We start from the raw sequence: 25928 nt of genomic DNA, 5'->3' as shown, positions 1-25928 counted from the left end.
ATGACTTCCTCTTGCTCCAATTGACTCTTAAGCCCTTTTTGCTCTAATATGGACAATCAAAAAACACAAGTTTGTCCATTATGTTTACATTTCCGGTGTCACTGATCGTGAGTCGTACATCTTCCCAGTCTTGCTCCACAATTTCCCAAACATAATCACTTCCCTAAACCCTATTTGAGGGGCTTGGAGGACAAGGCGCATAAGTGCAGTTTTTGAAAAAATTGAGATATTAACAATTTCAAGTTTTACTAGTCGTAATGCATATTCTGTGAAAACTTCGCTCCAAAATTCCAAATTTTAAGCACCAAAAAGTCAGTTTGAACTTTCTCGCCACCATAAGGATCCATGTAATTCTGAAACTTCAAACACGTATTTCTCGAAGGAGCAAAAGCTGTAGTCATGCGCCTTGTCCTTCAAGCCCCTCATTTCATCATGCAATACCCCAGACTCCGTTTATTTAATGAAGTTCGTGGCACATAAAAGCTACTCATCAAAGTGCCTCTTTAGGGTGATGAGAAGCCTCATAAATGTTGTTTACCCAGCTCTAGGCGAGAATTCACTCCCCTTTCGTCCAGACCCCTCTATTATAGTTAATGCCTCTAATTTGAAAAGCGGAGTCACCGACATCGTATCAAATCCTAAGAACTCGAAGAAAGGATTTAATTTCTCATTCGCCATTCTCCGCGAATGTGACACCTGCCTGACAAGGAAAGGTGTGCAAAAAAAAGGTGGCGGTGATTCAAGAGGCCGCGCGCGTCCGTTGAATTTTTTTAGGGTTATCGGTGGTCATATGGCTTCGAGTGGTGTCAAATTTTTCGTTGACATGTTCCGGAGTTCAGCCCTACGGATGGTTTGAAACGTGTTTGCGGGGAGGAGGTCACGTGATGACTTCGCGGAGATGTAACCGTGTGTAGCAAAGGCGAATATTGCAAGGTGGCAACGCCAGCGTTTCTCCATTTGAGTGTATGTAAAACAATCGATTCAAGGTGAGGTAGCTAAAATCGATGTTTATAGGGCATTTAAATGACTGTAAAACACTGTTGCCGGTTTGTATGAAACACGATAACCGCGTTGGAAACTCCGAGGACTTTGAAGTATCGAACATGGGTAAAAAGGATCCTGACATTTCCGCGCAATTTTCTTTTTTTCCATTGCTGCCTATTTTTCTGCATTTTTTCCGATCAGTTCTAAAAAAATCGCGACTTGCATCGGAGACAATTTGGCATTGCGGTAGAAAATGAAACAGACCGAACGGAGAAGTTCAATGGAAAAATTGAAATTTCGTTGCTAATCTTGGTTTCACAAGAAAAATGGAAATAAAATGCACCCAATGATACAAGGCCTACTCTCCTATCATTTCCCGCTAAAACTACAATTTCACACTCTTGAGTGCGTCGTTGCAAATAATGTGCTCTTTTTTTAAAAGAAAAATTTCAAAACATATGCAGAGCTCAGAGAAACAGAAATGTGTAAGGGGATATGAACTTTAGAATAGTGGAGCTAGATTTTAACTGATTAATCGACCTTAGCTGAAACTGCCTGCTCCGTCCACAATTTTTTACTTAAAAAAGGATCAATGTAAATGGGGACACGGCACTGTGAGCCTCTGCTAGCGAGAGTCAGTTCAAGTCAATTTTGGCCCATTGTATACTCTCAAAATTACCAAAAACTGACGTCGTCCATGCGCTGAACCATGTTCCGAAGTTCATTCCCAGACATTTCGTCCGTTCTATGAAGCTTTTGGTTGCAGAGTGACAGTTGAATAAGCTCATTAACGTGCAGCAGAGGAAGAGGAAAGTAGGAAGACGAGGCAGTGCAGCAGTGCAGCGGGTATCCAACCCAAATGAATAATAACTGGAAACAGCTTCATCTAATTTGGCTTTTCAATGAATATCCATTTTTTGATATTGAAAACATTGTCTAAAAGGTTATACTGAATTTGACTAACAAGTAAAAATCAGCTTAAAATTAAGCGTTTCAAATAATACCTGTAAACGGCCCTGATCAAACTTTCCTTCACCCTTCACCGAAGAGGTGCCCCACGAATTCGTATTTGGAAGGCATTGCAATCATTCCCGTTTAGGCAACTGGAATGACTGTTGTGTGACCTTTGCCTAAACGCGAATGATGTTGCACAAATGTTCGTCGAAAGTTTTTTCTGTGACTTCCAAGAATATCCTCTGAAAATTTCGTATAAAAAATCCAGCAATATCCCCTTGAGAAAATAGGACATGGTATTTTGAAACATCGCAATCGAGACGCACGTCTTTGTAGTTCATCCGACATTATGTTTCAACGCTTCGACAGTAAGTCTGCACTGAAAAAAAAAAAACACATTGGATCTAGAGTCCAGACTCTTGAAAACATTGACAAGAAACATGACTCTTGATTCAATCAAATCAATCTTGTTTTAAGCTTAAATCAAAAGGAAATCCGCTCAAATTAAGAGGTTTGATTCTTGATTTAAACTTAAATCTGATTGAATCAAGAGTCCATTTTCTTGTTAATGTTTTCAAGAGTCTGGACTCTAGATCCAATGTGTTTTTTTTTTTTCCAGTGTGGATGTAGCTAAGTCTGACAGTGTGGATGTAGCTAAGTCTGACAGTGAAACTGTGACGTCACTAATAAAAAGAGCCCAACTGGAGCAAAGATACCGAAAGCAATGCCCTGTGCGGCGGACAACGTGAGAACATGAGCGTTTTTCTGCAGCACTATGGAAGAATGTTGTATAAGCCATCTGGCGTTGCCAAATTTCCTTCGACAAATCACGAATTTTCAGGAAAATTTGTGTATACTTTTTCTCCGCTTTTTCAGAGGATTTCGTTCGTAATTTGACCTCAAAAGTTTGTAAATTCTAAAGAAATATATCCATAACTTTCTTCAAAAATAAATATTTTCCGAGAGGAAATTTGGCAACACCCGACTTCTCATCCGGCGTTTTTACTTAGCACGGCGTTTTTCGCCTTTTTAATCGGGGCGTTGCACAACTTGATTGAGCGTGAACTCATATTTTCGACTTTAAGTTGCGTCGGTCGGCGGCGGTCGGCGATACTTGTTCGGGACTTGTGCACAAATAAGGAGAGTGACCAGCCGCAACCTATAAATCGAGTAGGCGGCGGCGCTCGTCGACGTTTCAAATATAGCGCGTCTGAGTGTTGTTATTGAATCGTATTCTTGCATCACTGATGAGTCCTCTGTATTTCCGGTCCGAGGTTCCGCCCTCCCCCCCCCTTCCCGCCCCCGCTCCCTCTCCTACTTAGGCGTAAACTGCTGAAAATGAACGAATCTCAGACATTTGAGTTTGAAGAAAATGTTTTAAAAATGTTGCGATACACATGCGATTTTAGTACACATCATCACCTTCCGGCCAAAGTATCACAAGAGCCATGCGAAGTTTCAAAATTTCCGCAATTTTCCAATTTTTGTTGCAAATTTTAGTGAATTTTTTGCATAGTACTAAGCAAATTCTTTAAAAAATTTTAAAAAAATCCGGACAAACGTTCTCGTGTAAAACATTAAATTGCTCGGTAAAATTTGGCAATCAGCTGCAGCCTGACCACAGACTTTTGACTTCCATCGATATTGATAGAACTCAGTTCCATTCCAATGGGGTATTCCATTGGAATGGAACCGAGCTCTATCAATATCGATGGAAGTCAAAGTCTGTGGTCGGGCTGCTGATGTGCCTTGGTTCCTTTCTGCTAAATGTGATCCATTTATAATCATGTCAAAAACACCAAAAGAATTAATATTTAATTATCCAATCACAACACTGACAATTAATATAACTTTACAAAAGCAGGAAACCAGAAAGAGTACATATTTTATGTGGGGAGATGAATTCTCAGTTTGAGCCTTTGACTTATCAATTTGAATTATTAATTTTTTTAAAAATTAACCAAATTAAAACATATAACAAACTCATACTTGTTATATTAATAGTGTCAATATTAACGTTTTATTGATGAAATTTCATAATATTTTACTTTATATTTAAGATAAAGGAGACAACACTTGATGATAATGTTGGACGTGACGGTCACATTCAGAAAAGTACGCGATTTCTTCAAAATAATGCCGTTCAAAACGTTATGAACCGCTAAGCCTCTACAAAATGAGTCACAAAATCTTAACATATCACTCTTTAAAGAAACATTATTTGCAAAATTATTTATAACTCAACCCCTTCATGAGCTAATGTTTGAGTAACTCAAATAATTCAAGGGCATAACGTTTCTTCATTTGAATCGATGCCTGTTAAAAGGCCGTAACTCCAGAAACTCATGAGCCCTGACTTTTTTTATTGCGAAGGACGCTACGGCTCATGAGTTTGTGGACTTACGCCCTTATAGCAGGCATCGATTCATTTGCAGTAGCAATCAGTAACACGTAGACAAAATCTATGGTAGCTATCAGTTGCTCTGACGATATCACACCGTAAAATTGATCGGTTAAAGACAATTACACACGTGCCGATAAAAAAATAGATGCGAAATTAAATTAGTGATAATAATAGCACGATTCATTCAATTAAACCTTATCATCGCTCATTGCCCTTTGGCGATGCAGCATTCATGTGGAGCTTTTTCTTGACCTTTATGGGAGTTGCATGTGTAAACGTACTATTAGTATTTTCAACACATGAACGGATTCGGTCCAAAATATTGCATTCAATAAAATCGGAAACTTTTACACTCCATACATTCATTTTTTTTCTATTTGCGTTTCCAGCTGAACAGCTTACCTGCAGAGCGCTCAAACTTATGGAATGTACGATAATTTGAATTGAAGTGCACTCTGCACTGTGCATTTTTTTAAGAATGGAAGACTCCTATTGGAGATTCATAATTTTCAATAATTTTTAGGGGATACAGTTTACAACCAATATCGAATGTCTCGAAATCGACTTTCTACGTACACACTATGGACACCGTCCGTGATGAGCTTTTGCGTAATTAAAGAGTGCCTGAAGTCACCAACAAAAATTTCTGAATATCAATGGTAAAATTGCAGAATACAGCGCGTCTCACTTTACGACACTTTCGACTCGGCATAATGTTCCTGATGTTTTAAATGCTCTTATGTTAACTGCTCATATTATACATGCAGGTGAACTTTGACGCTTTGCGACGTGACACCCAAATATTACATGAGCTTATCTAAAACTTCATAATTTATTATAAAAAGAAGAAAAAAAGAGATAAATACAGCTACTTACAATTCTGCTGTGCTAAGGAAAAACGCCTTATGATCATTCGAAAGTTGTCACATTTCCTTCAATATAGTGTTTATTTTTAAGGAAAGTTAGGAATATTTTTCCTTGAAATTTTCAGGAACCTCAGGTGAAATTGCGAACAATATTATCTGAAAAATGGGAAGAAACATATCCGTAAGTTCACCAGGAAATTCGTGTTTTATGAATCAAAATTTGGCAACGCCCGAAGGTTCATACGGCGTTTTTCCTCAGCACGGCAGAATTACAGTCACACATAACGATAAGCAGCGGCTGCCACGAAAAAGACATTTTTCATGTTAAATGTTACGATGGTGCTATGGATGGCTCCAAACCACGACTTCTCACTAATTTTGGCCGCTTAACCGAGACATGAATCATCTCGATCGAAAACAAAAGTCTCGAGGGACGTTGAGGGCGGTAAAAAACGAAAATGATTTCCAATTTGAAGATCTTCAAATAAACAATTAAAGTTGATGAACGAGAGAGCTACACAGGGCAAATTGGCGATTCAAGCGCCACGCCGTAGGACTTGAATATCAATAAGCAATGGAGTGTTGCCAAACGCCGCCAAAATATAAATGTTAAAATGTAGGAAAATATCGATTTTTTGAACTAATTTTGCAACCGTGTGGAGTGGATCCAGCCGACCGGCACGTTGGTCGTGTTGCACTATTCCTACGACCCTTGTTAGCGATCTAGTCGTGCCTGATCGCGCGACTTCATCGGAATAAAGGATCCAATCAGAATCAGCAAAGGATCAGAATTCGGCTTGACTATTAATTAAAGTCTCAATGCTCTCTCGTGCTAATTTTTTTCGATTCGCGGTGCCAAAAACCGAAGGTCGGCAGAAAATGACAAGCGAAAGGTCACCTGCCATTATTTCAACTTGGCAGTGCCCTACTGTAAAAGAATATGGGCGCAGCATCTTAATCGAATTTTTAACATCAATTTCAAACTGAATTAATGGATATTAGGAAATGCATGTGATTTATCAATTAACGGGAAAATTGAAGATATTCGTAGAAAATTAAAGGAAAATTAAAATCAAATATGAAAGCTTTGGAAAAGTAAAGTCTAATTTTTATGTCATTTGTCTTTGAGTCGCTGAAACAAAATTAAATTGAAATGTAAGACTTAATTAAGATTGCAATTCCCTTGTCCCATTCCGTTTCAAATAGAGAGTGCCAAGAAGTATGATTGTGTATATAATCTTGTAAAGTGACTCGCATATCGTTGCATTGGAAGGACAAGAACAACGAAAGTTCCTTCATTTTTCCGATTAGCCTTTCCATTAAGCACTAACAGTTTCATGCAAGAGTAACCATAGGAACGTCATCTCAATTTTATCTCGCACGATATTATCTCAGTCATAGTCAACTTTGAGAGTCAGTTATTGTCGAAAATACTCTTGTTCGGGTGAAAATTATACTTTAAAAAACACTTACAATATCATAACTATCAACAAAACTAATAAAACAATAAAATGATAATAAGTTTCTATGGAGTAAGAGGAAAGCTAAGCACCGAAAAAACAGATGCATAGAATTAGGCAAACTTGCACTCGATGACTACCTATCGGTTCTGAGCACGTAGGTTTTACTATGAAAAATCAAATCGAATAAATATTACACAACTGTGTATTCATATTTTCTCTCCCTGATGTCACGCCGATCGACCGAACTCTTCTCCGAATAGGCTGAAAGACTCCTGATCAGTTTCAAAGACACACCTCTGCAAATGACGAAACAAACTGATGAGATTTTTCGCTAAATTACCAAGCAGTCTGGGAAGTCCTTCATTGGTCCTTCCTTTGGCATAAGTTTTGAATTTTCCTGAGAAGTTAATCATTATACCACACCCGGGTACGACCATTAGAGCTATGTGGCAAGCCTTCAAATCATTAGGGTCCATGCATGAAGATGAATGGCAGCGTTACGAAGTTATTTATGGGCGAATAGCTGGTTTCGTATGAACTCTCCTGACTGTTGGGTGGTGCTGTTCAATGTGTGATGAAAAAATCTCTGACTGTCACAAGTGACAGAAGTTGTAGGCTACTTCCAAATTAAGTCAATTATAAATTTTGCGGATGGAATTGCAATAAGTCTATCAATGATATTGGTTGTAACTTAAAGTGCAAAAATTTTAATTAAAAAAAAAACCCTAGTATTTGAGGAATTTGCGATTTGACTGTTGATTTTGGTGTAAAAGTTCGCGAGAAACACGATGGTGCCACTGGTTTTCTCTGAAATTAACTCCCAAGCTCAAAAAAAGCTCTCAAGTTGAGGCCAAAATGGAGGGGATATCCCACGCTATCCTGAGAGTCCACGTCTACATCAAAACAAACTCTCCATGCAAAGATAGGGAGCAAATACATTGACAGGGCTGCCACTTTATTTAGGGACTCCAAAACTGAAAACACGGCAACCCTGCTAATGTACTTGCTCCCTATCTTTGCATGGAGAGTGTGTTTTGTAGACGTGGACTCTCAGGATAGCGTGGGATATCCCCTCCATTTTGGCCTCAACTTAAGAGCTTTTTTTGAGCTTGGGAGTCAATTTCAGAGAAAACCAGAGGGCACCATCGTGTTTCTCGCGAACTTTTACAGAAGATTCAACAGTCAAATCGCAAATTTCTCACATATGCAACATCTCCATTATATGTAAACCTGACAACAGCAAAGCTGGGCTACTGACTCATGGCGTGAGACTGTTTGGTTTTAGGTATGAGCAAGTCGATACATTTTGTAAATACCCATTAGCAAATTCACGGTAGCCTCACACAATCCTGCCACCTCGCTACCGGACAGAGACGGGGTACAAATTGGTGCCTGATTTAGGAAATGAAAGCTCATTGTTGTATTATTTTCACGTCACATAAGTTCAAGTCGGCAATATCGGAGAGCGTGCATACATTAAATATTTGCGTTAAATATTGTTACTCCGAGTTCGTGTCTGAACGCACGATAGAAAAACCGTCATTCCACTCTTTGCTCGAGCATAGTTTTAGCTTAATTTTCTCAGAATTTTTGGTTAGGATACCCACTGCGAGGCTCATGTTGCCAATAATTTGACATATTATCATCAAAATAAGTCAATTGCCACGTAAAATATACTGATAGAAAGACTTCTGTAGTTAAAGTCAACGGCGAACTGTGACATCGGGGTTTTTCAGGCTGTGCACGATACGATTATTATCCCACTATGCATGCAATATAGCTGGCAATGAGACTCAAGTATTCTATGATGAAATTTTCCTCTTCTTTTATTTTTGACAATCAAACACTTTTTTTGCCGCTATCTTTGCATCAAGTACAATTTTCAAGCTGTTTTTGCAACGAGTCATTTTCTGAATGCCACTTTTCTATTCGCAATGTAGACTTTCTTGTAGTAGTTTTCCATACAAATTTGTATCAGAATTATTTTTGTAATATCAAATCGGGACTTCTATTTTTTTAAACCCGTGATGTCAATATCGCAGCTTACGAAACTCGCCATCTTTTCCAAAACATCCAAGGTTCTTACTAAGAGTGGCGACAATTTAAATACATATAAAGAGATTTTGCATATAGCTTATTAGTCACCATTTTGCTTCTCCCAACACTGGAAAATGAAAGAAAGTTCCTATCCATCGTCTTTAATAAGATCTCTTCAAATTTTGTCCTAACTGATTAAAAAAAAAATATTTAGTGACCTAATTTCCTACCCAATTAATTATGACCTCTTATGTCTTCCCAGAATTCTCATGTTGGGCTTTCCTGGTTTTCATAAATACGATTTGAAGAGAAAGGCTCAAAGGAAGGCTCGAGTTAAAGGGCTACCGAAAAATCACATTACCGTCCTTTATACCGTGTTCTAACATCACAGCCCCCCAACCGAATAAGAGCGATACTTTTTCTCAAAGACTTGTTGGGTCTCGCCACATTGATTGCAGTGGAGCAACACAGTCCAGACGCCTTCATTTTTTTAAATATGCAATACGGACATACACCGAGCTGGTATAGTTGCATCAAGCATTACGTTTCGTCTTGGGTCTTGTCAGTGGCTACAATAATTTTTATTTAAAGGGTAGGGGTACATTTTGTGAAAAATTGTTTCCTCCATCAGTAAAGCAAATAAAGTATGGACACCGGGGTATCAAATTTTTCTATGTTTTAACCGTTTTAGGCCAGGATACGTAGGAGCCAAAAATGACGAGCGGTAAATATTAGGTTGCCCGAGTCGCATATATTGAACTCGGGTGTCAATTTGGAAATTTTGCGTTGAGTTTAACGTTATGATATCGAAAACAATGGAATATATCCAAATTGTATCGCAAGATCTGACTGTAATGGGTTATATCCTTTCAGTTATTCTCAAAATTTACTATAAATTTTCTTCACTTCTTCGAAAAATTCCACTGCAAATTGGAGTTTTCCAAACGTTGCAATCGAGGCACACATCTTTCGACTTCAACCATCAAAACATCTCCCTCGTGAATAATAAATAATAAAAAGAGGGTTAAAATCTCTACGCAGCTCGCTAATCAATTGAGCGTACTTCGACGGACAGAAAACTTGAGTTTTTGTGAGCTGAGCCGAGTTGGCGTTGCTATAAATGAGTGAGTCTTTAATTAGGCGTAAAATTAGCGTCCGAGAGCACTGAGCAGAGATCAGCGAGCTATGATGAAAGGCACCGATGGATGTTGCACTTAAATTACAGGACGAAGGTGCGGGCGATCTCTGCCCGAGGGCGGATGGACTCTGGTGTAGCGTAAACTCACACCTCTCTACCGGGATTGCCGTCCAGGGCAAGGTTGTTCTGAAATTTTTCCTGATCGCCGTATCTCTCTTTTTCCTCGGTAAAAATTGAAAAACAAATTGAAAATAGCAAGTAAAGAATGTGCTTTGAAATCATGTCGTGTTCAACTTTATCCGCAATGATCCAATTGACCTCCTTGTAGCACATTTGTGGTTCAACTTCCTTCAGAATCAGTTTACATTAAATCTCGTGCAGCTCGATCTCAAAAACTGGAAGTTTAAAGCTGAAAAAATTAAAAGGTTTCTCAGTTAGTCGCATGAATTAATTCATCATTTGAATCAATCCTGACTGAAATTGATTTCAAGCCGCAGTAAATTTTTTTAATTTTCCGCGTTGCTGCAGTATTCGACGCATGGATGTGTATACGCACGGTATTCTGGAATGCGCTTCAATTTTCCAAAGAATGCATCGATTTAATTGATGATTTGCACTAAGTATTTCGGCTTTTATGATCAATAATTACCATAAAATTTACTTCTACTCTTCATACAGCCACGCTTTTTGACCTGCAACTTTTATTTGCTCATAAAGTTCATTGCATTTGATAATTTTAGATTTTCCAGCGTAATGATACACTCGCAGGTATCCAAAAACTCTCCACTGCACTATTGCCGCTCTGCCTCAATATCAGATGTCTGTTTTTTCAAAGCAATATTTTCTGACCGCAATCACGCAGTTGATAAAATGAGGAGGACTAAAACATTTTTGCGGTGAAAAACTGACGGCGTTGGATATGAATTAATAGTTTTCTTCCTCGGTTGTTGAAAGTCGTAGGCGTCGTGACAACGTGCAGTGGCGTGGCGTGAATTGCGATATATCGATTGTAATGCCATTTAAACCTATGGAAAAGGATCGATAAACGGGGTGTTCGCAGCGAACTCCTAAATAATCGATTCTTTACCATAAGTTTAAATGGCATAACAATCGATACATCGCAATTCACGCCACGCCACTGACAGCGTGCCTATAATTTCCCTGCTTTGCGAAAATCTGCGGTGTCCTTTTACAGGGCGATACCAATAAAACTAACAGCGGTAGCGGTAATTAAGGACCTCTTTCAGTGCTTCGTGTCCCGAGACATCGCTTCAATTTTCAAATCTGCCCACGATTGCGATCTCTGACTGGCATTTGGACGAGCACGCTAACACCCGAGTAATTCTTTCGCTTTTACCGTGGACAACACTCCGCCGTAACTAAAAGTGTTTTAGTAATCTAAATATTCTAAATTTCATAATGTCGTTCGGCCGAGTTGCGAGTATTTTCGATAAAATGAAGGTGTTTTGAGATGTTAGGTCCTCGTTCAGTATTAATTGGACCGCGTTTAACAGAAAGGAACCAAGCCACATCAGCTATTGCTAATTTTAACTGGGCAATTTAATTTTTTGCGAGAAAACGTTTGTGCGGATCCCTTTGAAAATGTTAAGGAATTTGTTTCGTACTATGGAGAAAATTCACAAAACATTGCCACAAAAATCCGCACAACTGTTTTCATGTAAAAAATTTAATTAGCCGATTAAATTTGGCAATAGCTGATGTGGCTTGGTTCCTTTCTGTTTAACGCGGTCCAATTTCGCCATTAAAGCTCGTCTTTGACATTTTAATTATAAAGCCACCTGAAACTTTTGGGATTTTGTAGAACTAGAGGTTCGTATAATTTTTGGAGTTCCCTTAAATCATTTTAAAGAGGACCTACGTCCTTAGTGCGCTGCCGTCCTTTTTTAATGAACCTTTTTCTCTCATGATCAATCATGGCCCCCATGTGATTACATTCAGAGAGCTGGATAATCAGTAATGATCTTCGGACAGTCTCTAAAAAAATATCTCTTGGGCCTAAAGTCTGTTGTTTTAACCGGATTTGTGCTTGATAGCCAAAAGGAAATCCGCTTAAAAGAGCATTGGCTCTCGATTCAAGCGAGTCCGATTGGATCGAGATTTTTCTACATTTTTTTTAAGAGTCTGGACTCTATATCCAAGAGACTTTTTCCAGTCTGTGAAGGTATACAATTTTAAGGGTATGAGTATGAAAGTCCACTATTTCATGTCCATTGCTATTACAATATTTCCTTTCCCTCGCTCCCACCCCATGAGTGACTTCAGTAGGTTTTAATGGCTTGTAAACGCAGGCAGATAACTCCCTCTACCCCGAAACTTGCGTTTTTCAATACTTTTATGGCCCCATAAAAAAAAAAAAAAAAAAAAAAAAAAAAAAAAAAAACCTAGTCATTATAAGGAAGCACTCCGGGTTGGGAAGTTTACCACCCATGCGCCATTTTTCCACGTTTGGTCACTTACCAGGTAGCCAACGAAGTTACTCTTCCAGGCACCCTTTATGTACGTGAGCAGATTTTGTTTCCAAGTCCATACGGAGGCAAAAATCGTGGAGGGAACCTTAGAGAGTCACGTATTCCGCACCTCATCCGTTACTGTTACAAGTTGAGCAGTAAAATCTGTCTCGGCAATTATTGTTCCACTTGACGTGACGGCGGCGACGACGGTCAGGACGGACGCGCTCGGTATATGGCGTCGAGGTCACCACCGACTTCTTCCGACAATTTGCATGATACTCGCTTCGCACTGGCGACATCCCACACCCGAGACTCTTGAGTCGCTAGGTCTATGGGCTGATGTTCTTTCATTACCACTTAATCGCAACCTTACAAAGTACGCCATGAGGGTACAGCGGTGCCTAGACTATCCTCGGTGTTCGGGATTGGAAACCCTAAGTCAATAATCAAAGGATTTTGGGTCTACGAAGGCATTTTGAAAAATCAATAAGTACCTCTATGGTCCATATTATTCGGAGAGAATTTACCTCCAAGGCGTACATGAATGAATTAAAGAGGTAATGGAACAGGGGTTCAAGTTTAACTTATAAAACAAACGAATGGAAAGAATGAAAGAAAAAAGAGAAAAGAATCTTTATATTTAAATTTATAGGACTAAAATTAAATTGATTAGTATAATAAATGTTGTACTTAACCAAAGCATTAACCAGTCAGCAAAGTATAATTATATAGCCTATAAAATAAAGAAATTTTCAATCCTTTGGAAAGGAAAAATTACACATTTTGGAGAGTTTTTCGCGGGAAAAACTCTTTGATCGGATAAAATGATGATTATTTCACTTTCATTCATTCACTTCATTTGAACTACCGATACTGCGAAGTTTAGAGTACTGCAAACATCGCTATGAGTGTAGACTGAACCTAATATGATGTATTCTACCTGTTGACACTAAAACTAAATGTAAGCACAACTTGAAATTTGGCTCATCTAATTTAGAAATTTTCGGTGAATATAGTAGAATGAACTTAAAGTTTGTATGCTCTGCGTATAGGGAATATGTCAATGAAAGTAATGATCTTGGCTTTGAAGTGGCAATTTTTTATGATCATTATGGTTGATTAAAATTAAAACTTCCGAAAATGAGAATGAAGGTAGCCTCGTATACCGATCTTTTTCATATGTAAACTTTCCTTTGCAGGCGTTCAAGTCTAGTTGATGAAAAGGGTTTTTCCTTGCGCGCTTTAGCTAATGCAGAACATCTAAATGTCCCTCACAATAATTTAGAGTATAATATTTAAACACGTGATTGTGCACTATTCTAAGATTTAAACCTGAAAACCGACCTGCCGGGTCAACTTCAATTTTGAACCTTGGATGCCGATGACAGGAGTAAAAACGATTAAAGGTTAAAATTTTCAAAACAGCAGCCAAAAACATAAGAGAAAAAACGGGAAACAAGGCTAAAAATTACACATAAAAATCCAAGACGTTTCGGAACTTTATGTGTAATTTTTAGCCTTGTGTCCCGTTTTTTCCCTTATGTTTTTGAAAAACGATTAACAGATAGGAAAACTTTATCGATGTAGGCACGTTTCTATTACAAGCTGAAAACTACGTCCCCAAAAATCGTTGAAAACCTTCACTTCAAAATCTGATAACTTTTATATCACCTGCTTGAGCGAATTAAGCGTATTCAATTTTTTCTTTCTCAAACCGACCTTCCAGGTAGATTGGCGTTGCGCATCTTACCATCGTCAAGACCTTTTACCCTTGCTCAATGACTAACATTCAGAACAATGGTAACGTGAAGACGATTGAAAGAAATAAAACAGGTATTAATTTATATTGAGGAACAAAGGGAGGAGAGGCTGGAGGCCCCCTAAAAATTCTGTCTGGCTCGTCACGCAATACGTGTTTTTTTTTTTTTTTTTTTTTTTTTTTTTTTTTTTTTTTTTTTGTGCAGACCAAGTCTTAAAAAGAAAAAGACTGTATAGTCCGAAAATGATCATAGTGCAAGAGAGAACGCTATAGTGTATATTTTCGCGATATGCCGCAGGAAATGATCATTTCTTTTGTTCTTTTAGTAGGTTGAAATGATATGAACTAGTAGGATGAATATTAACTTCATAATTTTAAAGAGGGGTCGATTTATTTTTGTCCATACGCTTACGACCCGCAATTAGTCGTCCTCAGAAAAAGTTATCGATTCATTTTAGAACTTGAGTGGACTTTTTAAATCAGAAAACCATGAATTTTCATAGTAGGTAGCATACATTCATATTATTCCTTTTGTGTGCAATCTTTAAATAACATTTAACATCATAATTCGTGAGAGAAAACAACAAAAAACGTGGCGTTGTCTCAGTAAGTGCTGAACTGAGCAAATACTTCGAACGTAGGGACTCCTCGTTCGCGCTGAAAAAAAAAACTAAAATATATATAAGTTATTCATGTATAAAGAGTGATAGCTGAAACTTTCACATCGGAATATGTGCAATGAGCACCGTCGCCTTTCCTAAATTGTCAAGCAGGGGATGTAGAATTTCAACTTTTTATACGTCTTCTTCTGACGCAATACTGCATGCATGTATGCAGAATTTCCATGGGGATTTAGCATATGAACCTATAGTGTACTAATTTATGAGCAATATTTCGGTTAGCTATTATTTGTGGCACTCATCCATGAAATAAAACAGAAGGAAACCGTATAATATATCGGCGTCTTGATATTCCGATACAAATCTTGATTTTTATGACACTTATACACCGGTCATTTGATTTTTTGAAGAACACACTATTTTATGGAAGCGCCTAGCACATTATTTTATGGAAGTGCCTACCGATTTTATTGATTTCTACCAAGAAGCAACAAGTTAGGATCCTTTTCTTCCAATTCACCCCTGACAAAATAATGGCTTAGTGGAATGCCATCATTCCTCCGTGTAGTTTTCCTTAAGACAACAAAAAGTCATAAACACTGGCAACCTTGCCACCTACTTCAGCAAAGGTAGCAAAAAATCTAACTCAATTTGCCTATATAAGGAAAAACCTACTCAGTGCGACGCTGTAGATTAATTTGCTACATGCGAGTGAAATTATTTTTGTAATCTCTCTCTCGTACATTGAGAGTCAAACAAGACTCCACCTCCACACTTACGCGAATGGAAAAAGTAAATGTATGCTACCATATTTAGATAAAATCGCCCTTTATGCATGCTGTCTTCGGAGAGTAATGCACATTTTTCACTCCATAATGGCAATGTTGTGATGATAGTGCAGTGCACTTGCTCAGCTCAACGATGGGTGCATCATTTCACTAACCGTTGTAATATATTAGAATGGTTCCAGGCCAATTAGTATGTAAATATTCATTCTGTTCCTCCTCTTCCGCGAATCATCTTTCACTCTTGAGTATGCTCATTGGAGGTGGATTGAATATTAGCCCTTCCTCTGATTTCCGCATACCTGGTGCTGTCTTTAATTAGATTTTTAAGGAATAAAGTTTTAGAATGCTTAAATCCAACATCTCAGGAAAGTATCGCTGCGACTACAGAAATACGCAGAAGAATTGCAATATTTCAAAAAGTTGCTCTCATTTTATTAATCTCGGGTAGAGTCTCTAACATGCCCTGGTAAAAATTGGCGATAGGAGCTGCGTTTCAAAATACCGTAGGAGTTCTTATAGCCGACTAAAAAAGGCTATTGGAAATCATATAGCTGGCTGTAAAAAGCGGAGCAAATCATATAGTCGGGCTCTACGAAGCTATAAAAAAGTATACAATCGGGCTATAGTTCCTATCGCCGGGCTTTACACTTTATCACCATTGGCTATAAAAGACTACAAGAAATTTTGTAAAAATTCGTGTGCTTAGGAAATCATTAAGTTTCATACGGAACTACCTTAATATTTACAAAACACACATTATATTTTCCTTTAAAACATTTTTTTTCATCAATTAAAATGAGAATAATCCATACAGAGTGTGCAAACATTTCGGAATCATGAGTTGAAAAATCGCTGACTCCGCGAGATTAAATATTAGAGCCTAACACAAAGCGGAGCGGCGACGCACTGGCGCCTACAAACCTAACAGGGATACTTCTCGCATTGCGCAATGCGCGAAGTATCACTGTTAGGTTTGTAGGCGCTCTCTGCCCGCCCGCCGCGCCGCAGCATGCCACGGCGTATGAAGCAACTATTTCACACCAGGGGTATTGCACAGTATCATAAGAAATTGAAGGCGCTCCAGCATTTTAAGAATGACAGGCATCCTTCAAAAGTACGGAGCTTTCCTCTCAAAATAATATCAAGATACTATGGCACAAAAAGAGAGCGGTAGTCCAAAAACTCACAAAGTCCTAGTATCCATATTTAGTAACGTTTGACATAAACTTTATCGTCTGGCTGTTGCTTAATCGCCATCGGCTATAAAAGGCTATAAGAAATTAATTGAGAAATTAATTGAAGAATTGTGTAGCTGGCTATAGAAGCTATTGGAAATCTTACAGCCGGCCGTAGGTCTATGGTATTTTGGAACACAGATTCTACTGCCAATTTTTACCAGGGTATTCTGAGATAATTTTTAGCTGTGAATGCCGTCTGATATCGTGAGCGCTAGAAGTATGGTCAAACACGACCCACATGGGTGTGGGGCACACGCACATACCGTCCGAGACTGCGGTTTACGCGATATTTTGGTGTTGCCAAATTCACATTTTTTTCAAATGTATGGACTTTTGGTCATTTTTGATCATTTTCGCTATCACCTGTCCCAGATGAATAAGTAAATAGTAGAAAAAATGAGCACTTGTAAATTTTTATGTTGTTGGAGTCAGTGGCTGATTTTGTCGTGGGAACTTCAATTCCCTCGGCATTTGTTTAATTGCTCATAATTATTATCAAAGTTTCCATTTTCCTTAATGACAATTTTTTTAAATACGATTAATGTGAATTGTCCTTTCTTCAATGAATACCATTTTCCGCCGAAAAAATAAAAAATATGCAGAACCTACAAACCTGAGATAATTAACTCAGTCAAATAAGAAAAAAATACTATAAAAGTTATTATTATTTTATTTGTGTTTTCTTTTTGTTTCAGAATCTGAAATATTATACATGAGCAAGCACTGAAAGAAAGAAGAAAAAAATGACAAAAAAGAAGGAATCCGCGAGCACCAGCTCAGAAAAAACGAGTAAATCCTCGAACGAAACGAAATCAACGACCGAATCAAAATCCAGTGAATCTTCATCAAACCGCAAATCATCCCTCACGTCCAGGATTCTGGGCTCTTTCTCTCGAGCATCTTCCACTGCCAGTGTAGCCAGCCAGAAGGACTCCAAAAGTGCCACCGATCGGAAATTATCCTTAGTCAAAATCGAGTCAATTGACGACGACGATGATCTGGCCAACTTGACGGTGCCGAAGACGATCGAGTACACTGTCACCGAGCCCGCCACCCTTGTCGTCGAAAAAAAGGATACCAGCCAGAAAACAAAGTCCAAGAATGCCAAGACGAACAAGTCGGTCATTGAGTCTGTCAAGATGGTCGGCGGGAAGATCATCAAGACGACCAAAGCAATGCAGTTCACTTTCGCGCGGCCTGACGATGATGACAACGACGATGACGACTTCCAAGTAGAAATCACTGAGATCCCATCCGAAGAGCGTCGGGCCTCTGTGGGATCGACGCATTTTTCGGAGCGCAAAATGTCAGCCGATTTTTCCGCAGAATCAAAATCGAAAGTCTTCCAGTCCTCAAAATCCGACTCGCAGTCGAGTTTTTACTCCACTCATGACAGCAGCACCGCGGACGAGCAAAATGTACGGCTGGTCGGTGGGAAGCTGACGAAAACACCGTCAAAAGACTCTCAGTTGCAGTCTAATTCCAAAGTGGAGGGGTCTGACAGTCAGTTGACGAGGACTTCAAGTCACCGCCTAATCGAGAAGCAGTCCAGTCAAAAGTCGATCCACGAGTCGTCGCAGGAATCAGTCAAGGAGTCTAAAGCAACCACCGTCCAGAAGAGTGGCTCTCGCACGTACATAACAACCAAGACGACCATCGGACCGGACGGAAAGGAGCGAACCGAGACTGTTGTCAAGAAAGAGGAGTTGCCACCAGAATCGCAAACAACCTACTCGGAGAAGCAAGAATCTAAAAAAGCCGAAAATTTCTCGACCACTGGTCAATCCAATTTAAAATTGACGACTGGTAGCGCAGATGATAAATCTTACTCGGCACGACTCCGGGCCAGTCTTGAAGATGATACTTCAGGAGCGTCGAAGAACTCTGAACTTTCCTCGGTGAAAATGGTGAAAACTGCTTCAGACTCGAGCTCGAAAACTTTCAAAACGGAGAAAGTTTTCGAGACGAGTGATTCCAGATCCTCTGTTTATTCCGACTCCCAGTCTTTCATCCAAAATGAAAAATCTGGAGTGACAGACAAGCTTAGCTCCTCAACTGACACATCTAACAAGGGAGCGTCTTCTGACACTGCCATAAGAAGCAAAGATGATGTAAATTACTACACTTCCGGAACTTCCTATGTCACCACGACAACCACTGGCGCGAAACAGAGCCAGGATACTTCCGGTGTGAGACTGGTCGGAGGAAAAATAGTAAAGACAACCGAAAGCAAGGATTACTTCAATAAGAAAATTGGCGATGGTCTGGACAAGAAATCCTCACGGTCCGCCGAATCTCAGTCAAATACTCTTTCCAACCAGTCTGATACTATGTCCTCCAGTAAGCTTGTGTCGTCGATCGATAAATCTGCCTCACACACGACTGATTCTCTCTCGAAAGTGACAGACAAAACCGAGAGCATGTCCTCTACCAAGCTTGTCTCGTCCGCAGACAAACAAAGCATCTATTCCACCAAGACAAACGTCTCCACAGATAAATTTGAAAACATTCCATCAAGTCAGCTTGTCTCATCTATTGACAAAACAGCCACTCATACGACTGATTTTCCTGGTAGGTCAACGGTGGACACGATGGATGGAGTATCGTCAAGTAAACTTGTGTCATCCATCGACTCTCAATCTAAAAATATATCGGATAGGTCAGAAAGCTTTTCCACCAGTAAATTTTCCTCCTCCAAGTCAGAAATAAAAACTTCCAAGGTAGATAGTTCCTCCACTGCGTATTCTTCTGATGTTTTCGACTTCTCCGACGAAAATCTAGTGTGTACATGTGATCTCGGCGCTACACATTCCACGAACGATTTCAGCCACAAGGATGAAATTAGTTCAACGAAATTTCTTAAATCTGAAAATTCGAAGACTTCTACAACCCAATTTGTGTCAGGAGTCCCGGTTGGATTTGATCCTGCCCCTCTCGATATTCCAAAATCTCCGAAGCAACCCAAATCCCCGACCACAAAACTTGTTGGCGGAAAACTTGTAAAACTTGGCGAGGACAAGGACTATTTTAACAAAAAGATAAGCGAGGGTGTCGAGAAGAAGGAGCTAAGAACAACAGACTCAAGTTCAAAATTCGACGTAGATGAGACCTCCGTCACTTACGTCACAGATAAATTCTCTTCAAAGCTATCCTCGAGCTCAATTGTTGACAAGCAGTCAAAGACCTTTGACAAAGAAACTAATTCGTTTGGCACACGCCTCGTTGGTGGTAAGCTAGTAAAAGACTCTACTGATGCAACTTACTACAACCAAAAAATGACGGACGGATTCGAAAAGAAAATACAGGATAGCACCAGCACCGACAAATCATACACTAAGGATTCCACCTATACAGTCACTAGTGACTTTATTTCACGTGAATCAGAAAAACAGTTCGACCTTGGGCGTAATGATGTTACTTACACGTCCGAAAAAACAATTCCAAGAAGCAAAATCACCGATGACACTTACTCTGTGATCAAAACGCAAAATGGATCTATTCCAACCACAACGACAGAGAAAACATATATTATCGATGCGTCCACGAACTCTCAAGAAGTCAAAATGGTCGGCGGAAAAATCGTCAAAAACGTTTCTGACAAGAATTATTATAATCAAAAGATAACTGATGGACTGAAAAAGAAGGATAGCGAAAAAACTAAGACTGATAGCACAACCTTTAAAACCCAGAAAGATATATCTAGTCATGACTTTACAAAAACTGATTTCTCTTCTTCCAATACATTTACAACTCAAAAGTTTGAAGTATCCGATATCAGTGATAAGCATGTTAGTGATAAAACGTACGTGAAAACGCTCTCTAGTAAAGAATTTCCGATTTCTGGTTCACCCCAGGGGCCAGCCGAGCCTGGGCTCACAGTTAAAATGGTCGGTGGAAAATTAGTGAAAACCTTCGTGACACCCGAACCTCAGCCGAAGAAAAAGCCAGGCAGAGAACCATCGCCATCCAAGTACTCGACCGACCAAACCTTCGCCGTTGAGTCTGAAACTATTTCATCTTATAAACAGAAAGAGTTGAAAAACGGCGATATCAAGAAGTTCCCGCGCACTGAAACAACGACCATTATCAAGAACATCGGTGATACAACAGATTATAACATCTCTACTGCGGAACTCAGATCCACGACTAAAGAGCAGGTCAGCAATTACACGAGTAAATACATCAGCGAGTACGATCAAGGGAGACCTCGGGACACATCGCCGACGAAAATCAGGAGAGACGACTCACCGTCCAAGTCCAAACCAAGAGATTACTCCCCTCTGAAGTCGCGAGATATTTCGCCAACCAAATCAAAACCAAGAGATACATCCCCCACAAAATTAGGCAAAGACAAGTCCCCGATAAGGTCCGTTTCGCAAATTAAGCCTGACACAACGATCACATCTAAGACCACTGATAAGAGGTCCGACTTTTCATTGGACCGCTCCGATACCACAGTAGTATCTAGCAGCTTTGTCTCGGAGAACCTTTACATCAATGATTACAAGAGCACAGACTCTGTAAATCAGACAAAATTGGTGACGTCTACGCCGATCAAGCCGGGCCGGAAGGAGCCCTCTGACAAATCGCCCAAGGATGAAGGACCGAAAAAGCCTTCTGATAGGTCACCAACAACTACAAAACCGACTGTGAAGTCAACCAAATCCACCACTGAAATAAGCGAAACAGGTCTGACCGTGAAAATGGTCGGTGGAAAACTAGTGAAGACTTTCGTGACTCCCGAGCCAGCTCCGAAGAAGAAGCCAGAGCGAGAGCCCTCTCCGACCAAGTCACCAAAACCGAAGCGTACCGACACGCTCGACAAACCTGAAACCTACTCACCGACCGCTATCCGCAAAGGAAGTTACACGATCACCTCAACCGGGGAGAAGGTGGGTGACCGGCCGGTGGCGCTTGTCCCGAGGGACAACGACGTCGTCGACCGAAGTTACACGTCCGCGACGTCGGACACGTTCCAGGCGTCGACCAACTTCAAGACCGAGTCGCAAACCACGTACGCGACCAGCAAAGTCCTGAAGGAAAGCTTCGTCTACGACTCGCGCGGAAACGTCGTGAAGGTGACGAAGACGGAGTCGGTGCAGGACTTGAAACCAGAGACCGTTTCGCGGACCTCCGTCACGTCGGGCGTGAAGGCGACGCGGCTGGTGGACGAGCGCGTCGTCGACAACCGCGAGACGTCCGTCACGAAAACGGTTCGGGACGACCGGAAAACGGTCGACAAGAAAACGGTTCGTGATGACAAGAAGACGGTGCGAGATGACAAGAAGACGACCAAAGTGACCGAGAAGACAGTCGTCAAGGAGCAGTGCATTTGCGAGATTTGCACATGCGGGTGAGTGATTTTTAATATTGTTTTTTTCGGTTAACACTGTATTAATCATCGATTTTTATAATTAAAATGAAAAGTCTCGCCATACACGCTTGTCGATTGTTTTATATATTATTTTCATCCGAAATGTACACCTACTAGACACAAATATTTAAGACCATCAACAAAAATGTAAGGCAAGACTTTTCATTTTAATTATCTATTGGTAACAAGCGCAAAAAGCGCCACTCAACTCATTATTTTTTGCATAACTTTCATGAGAAACCATATCATCGGATATGAGCCCAAGCCCGTGTGAGGCGAAGGTGGTATTATCAAATGGAGTCAATTCTAGGGCAATTTCCACGGATCGTTCTACTCACGAATAAAGTCGTAAACCACTATAAATGGGAAGGGGGGGGGGGGTATTTTTGAAATGCTCAACACAGAAGCAACTCGTGAATATTCATTGAAGTCAGTCACATATATTTTGAAAATATCAGTAAAACAAACTAAAAATATAGTAAACTAGGGTAAAACGAACTGCTTATAATAAAGTCACGTTTTTTTACGGACCTATACTTTCTAAACACCTATAACAGCTCAAAATTAGATTGTTACCTTTGAGTTTCTTCATTTTTTGTCCGCGCACTTGCATCATGTGAAATTATTCTAGTGAGGTAGTCCGTATTCTCCGAACCTAAAACTCAAAATTAATCCTTACGTGAAATATCTATTTTTAATATTCTCACTCTCGCTTTATTGCTTTTGACCCGAATTTTGAAGGTCATTCATCAAAGTCTCCCATACAATCTGTATTTACGGTTAAACTCGACATTTAAATTTGAAGTGATGAGTGGTCGATTTGGAAAATTTTGACTCAGTTTTTCCTGAAAATTGTATAAATTATTTATGGCCGGCACTCTGAGCATCTAATTTCGAAAAAAGTTCAATTGAGGATATTTACCTTCACTCGTTTTTTGAGGTACAGTAAATGGACGTATTTCTGTCAAACGGAACTATGTTCACTAAGACATGAGCTCTGAGACCCATAAGAATATGCATAGCAGGGCTCACGTCATAATGCACATAGTTCCGTTTGATATAAATACGTCCCAATATCCTGCACCCGAGAATGATAGTACTGATACATTTCTGTCAGCGACATGGTCCTGTATCTCCTTGTCACAAGATTATTGCATTCATTCTTGGTGTTCATGCTCCACATAAAACAAGCGTTGCTGCAATAAAACTTGCCTTCAGAGCACAGAGATCGCTAATCATTTGGGTACTGTAAAGACTACCTCCATCCATCCGATAAGAGTAAATACCTTTTGTTGGGAGCAAGTTCTGGGAGATCGTTAAATCGAACAGCTGTGATTTATTTCGTATACCTACGTATGTATTTTCTTGCCTACGCATTCGGTTTATTCCAATAGTGAACTTTCGATTGAACGTATTTATACTAAAAAGAACTACGTGCATAGGGTTTGCGTGTGAAATAGTTCCTTTCAGCATAAATACGTCCGATTGAAATGCGCCTACTCGATCTTATAACAGCAAAAACTTGATGAAAGCGTGCTTAAAACTGCAAAGGGGAAGGCAACTTTCAAGACGTACATGTTACGCCCCGTTGGCAATTAAAAGTACATCAAAATAAAAGTCAATACAATTAATAATACAGTTTACGTAAATAAGGTTTACAGTTAATTTTGTTACCAATTTATTTTAAGATTTTTTAATTACAAATTTCCGAGTTTTTCTGCAACCCGGTAACCAAGTAAAGAAACCTGATAAACAGAAATTTATTTTATCGAGGGAGAGATGGATGAAACTAACAGAAAAAGGACAACTCACGGCGCACATATTTATCGAAGTTTGTTCAGTTTGTCGTGAAGCTGAAATCCGTTGACCAATCACAGAGCGGCGCTTTTTTTTGTAGTGAAAGGATTGAGATGCCAATAATTTCTCTATACTCTGTAATTTGGGTGCTAAAACTAACAACTCTCGTGCATTTCTGAGGAGGCGAGAAAAGTAAAAATGCCTTCAATTTTGAACATGCAACACGCACATCCACGGAACACGAATAGTTGCATCAAGGCGCCACAGTCAATTAGTCTAGTCTTCGTAAAGCGGAAACGCCTGCAATTTTTGAATATGCAACACGCACTCCAAGATACTGCAAAAATAAGCAAAACTCGTATATTTGTATTAAAAACTTTTGAGAGAAATAAAAAAAATAAGTTATAAAATTTATTACATTACCTGTAAATTGTTTTGGCATTCCTAAGTTTCGTTTAAAATCCCGCGAATAATTCGTCAAAAGTCGGTCAGTGGAGGAAATTTGTCAATTAGCGTATGTATTACATTTAAAATTAACGACTGACGCAATTTCCAGACTTTTGACCGGAGATGAATTCATTTTTTGAAGGGGGGAAGGGTGGTAATGTACAATTGCTGTAAAATAACTTAACGATACCCGGTAAATAATAGCCCGAAAATTAGTCTTATTAATGCAGATCTACGAATAAGAACTGAAGTTTTCGATCAACGTCGGAGATTTTCGCATTTATGGGTAGCTAATTCCCAGATTATATCCACTCCAAAGATTACATAAGGGCCAAAAACCGCGAAACAGCTCCAAAAAGTCGAATCGGTTACCTCGATTATCCATGCAGTGTGGTGCGCTCGTAAAACATCGTGACCTTGGGCGGGTTTATTGCGCATTCACGGTTCAAAAATCTGATAGCACGTCGCGAGACGCGAGAAGAGGGGGTCGAGTTTTTTGGGAACCATCATTAAGAAAAATGGGCGGGCGATAGGTGGGCCCCTCGAAGACCCCGTGTGCCGGTGTCCTTCATGCACCGTGAAAAATCGCGTGCGTCCCGCTGCTCCAGTTGCCAGACTGGATCAGTGACTACCAATCATGATAATTATTTCTACGTGGACACGGACAATGGAAGATTGTTAGAATGGACATTTTTTCTATGTTCGATTTTTACTCTTCTTTTTTTAATATTATCCATCCCTATTATTCTTCTTTCCCCGACTGTAAACCATGAACCTTATGTGACAAGATTTAAAAATATAACTTAAAAAAAACAGAGATATATTTGTGTGAATTTGATTTTATAAGGGTTTTTCATTTATCCCTCAAGCTCTATCTTTGACCAAAATAATTAGTTAGTTAGCTACTTTAATACAATCAGCAACTATGGCTATTAACAGGTCCAGGGTCCATCAGGAGAATACATTGAATTTTGAGATTTAGTTGCTTGAAAATTTTTACTTTTTCGGTGGCGACCCTTAGGTTATCCGACTTTAAAGGGCGGATGTTTGGAGAGAGATAATTTTAAATTCAAAATAATTATATTTACAGCGAAAGAGGGGCTATACTTAAAATACAAAACCTGGTAAGCGCCGTCTGGCATTTCTAAAATTGTGCAACTGTGTTCTTTTCACTTAACTGATATCTTTAGTTGCCAAAAAATGACTATTCTTGACGTGAAATTAAGATCAAAATTCATAGAAAATGTTCCATTGAACTGGGGGGAAAATAGGACTTAGGATATTTTTTCCGTGGGAAGACCATAAGGCGAAGATATTTAGATCAAATTAAAAGAGGAGCATCATGAATATCTTTAGCAACACTCGATAGTACTTATATTTTTAATTTCCTCTTTTTAAATATCCGCTTTGTTGCATTTAATCGACAAATACTCCCAAAATTTGCTTAATATGGGGGGGGGGGGGCACCTCACAAACATTATGACGGGAAAATGCGTTGAGAGAGGGAAAGGAGATTCTTGACTTTCATGCTGAAAAATATTGCGTTTGGACAATAATGACGTCAGAGTTGCCAGTTGTAGTCGATAAA

The 25928-nt window shown here is 39.4% G+C and overlaps 1 protein-coding gene across 2 annotated transcripts in view; it reads left to right on the top strand.

The window, feature by feature from the left end:
• Sdb (SAXO downstream of blistered) overlaps positions 1-25928 on the top strand; it is an 88974-nt gene that overhangs the window by 6320 nt on the left and 56726 nt on the right. For both annotated transcript variants that reach the window (XM_019059570.2, XM_019059569.2), the window contains exon 2: positions 17418-22075. In XM_019059570.2, coding sequence (XP_018915115.2) covers positions 17466-22075 — 4610 coding nt within the window. In that variant the 5' untranslated portion in view covers positions 17418-17465. The remainder of the gene's footprint in view (positions 1-17417; positions 22076-25928) is intronic.

The sequence above is a fragment of the Bemisia tabaci genome, chromosome 6, assembly GCF_918797505.1.
Source record: "Bemisia tabaci chromosome 6, PGI_BMITA_v3".
Lineage (NCBI taxonomy): Eukaryota > Metazoa > Arthropoda > Insecta > Hemiptera > Aleyrodidae > Bemisia > Bemisia tabaci.
The sequence above is the reverse complement of the archived record's forward strand: the minus strand, read 5'-3'. Positions and strand labels throughout refer to the sequence as shown.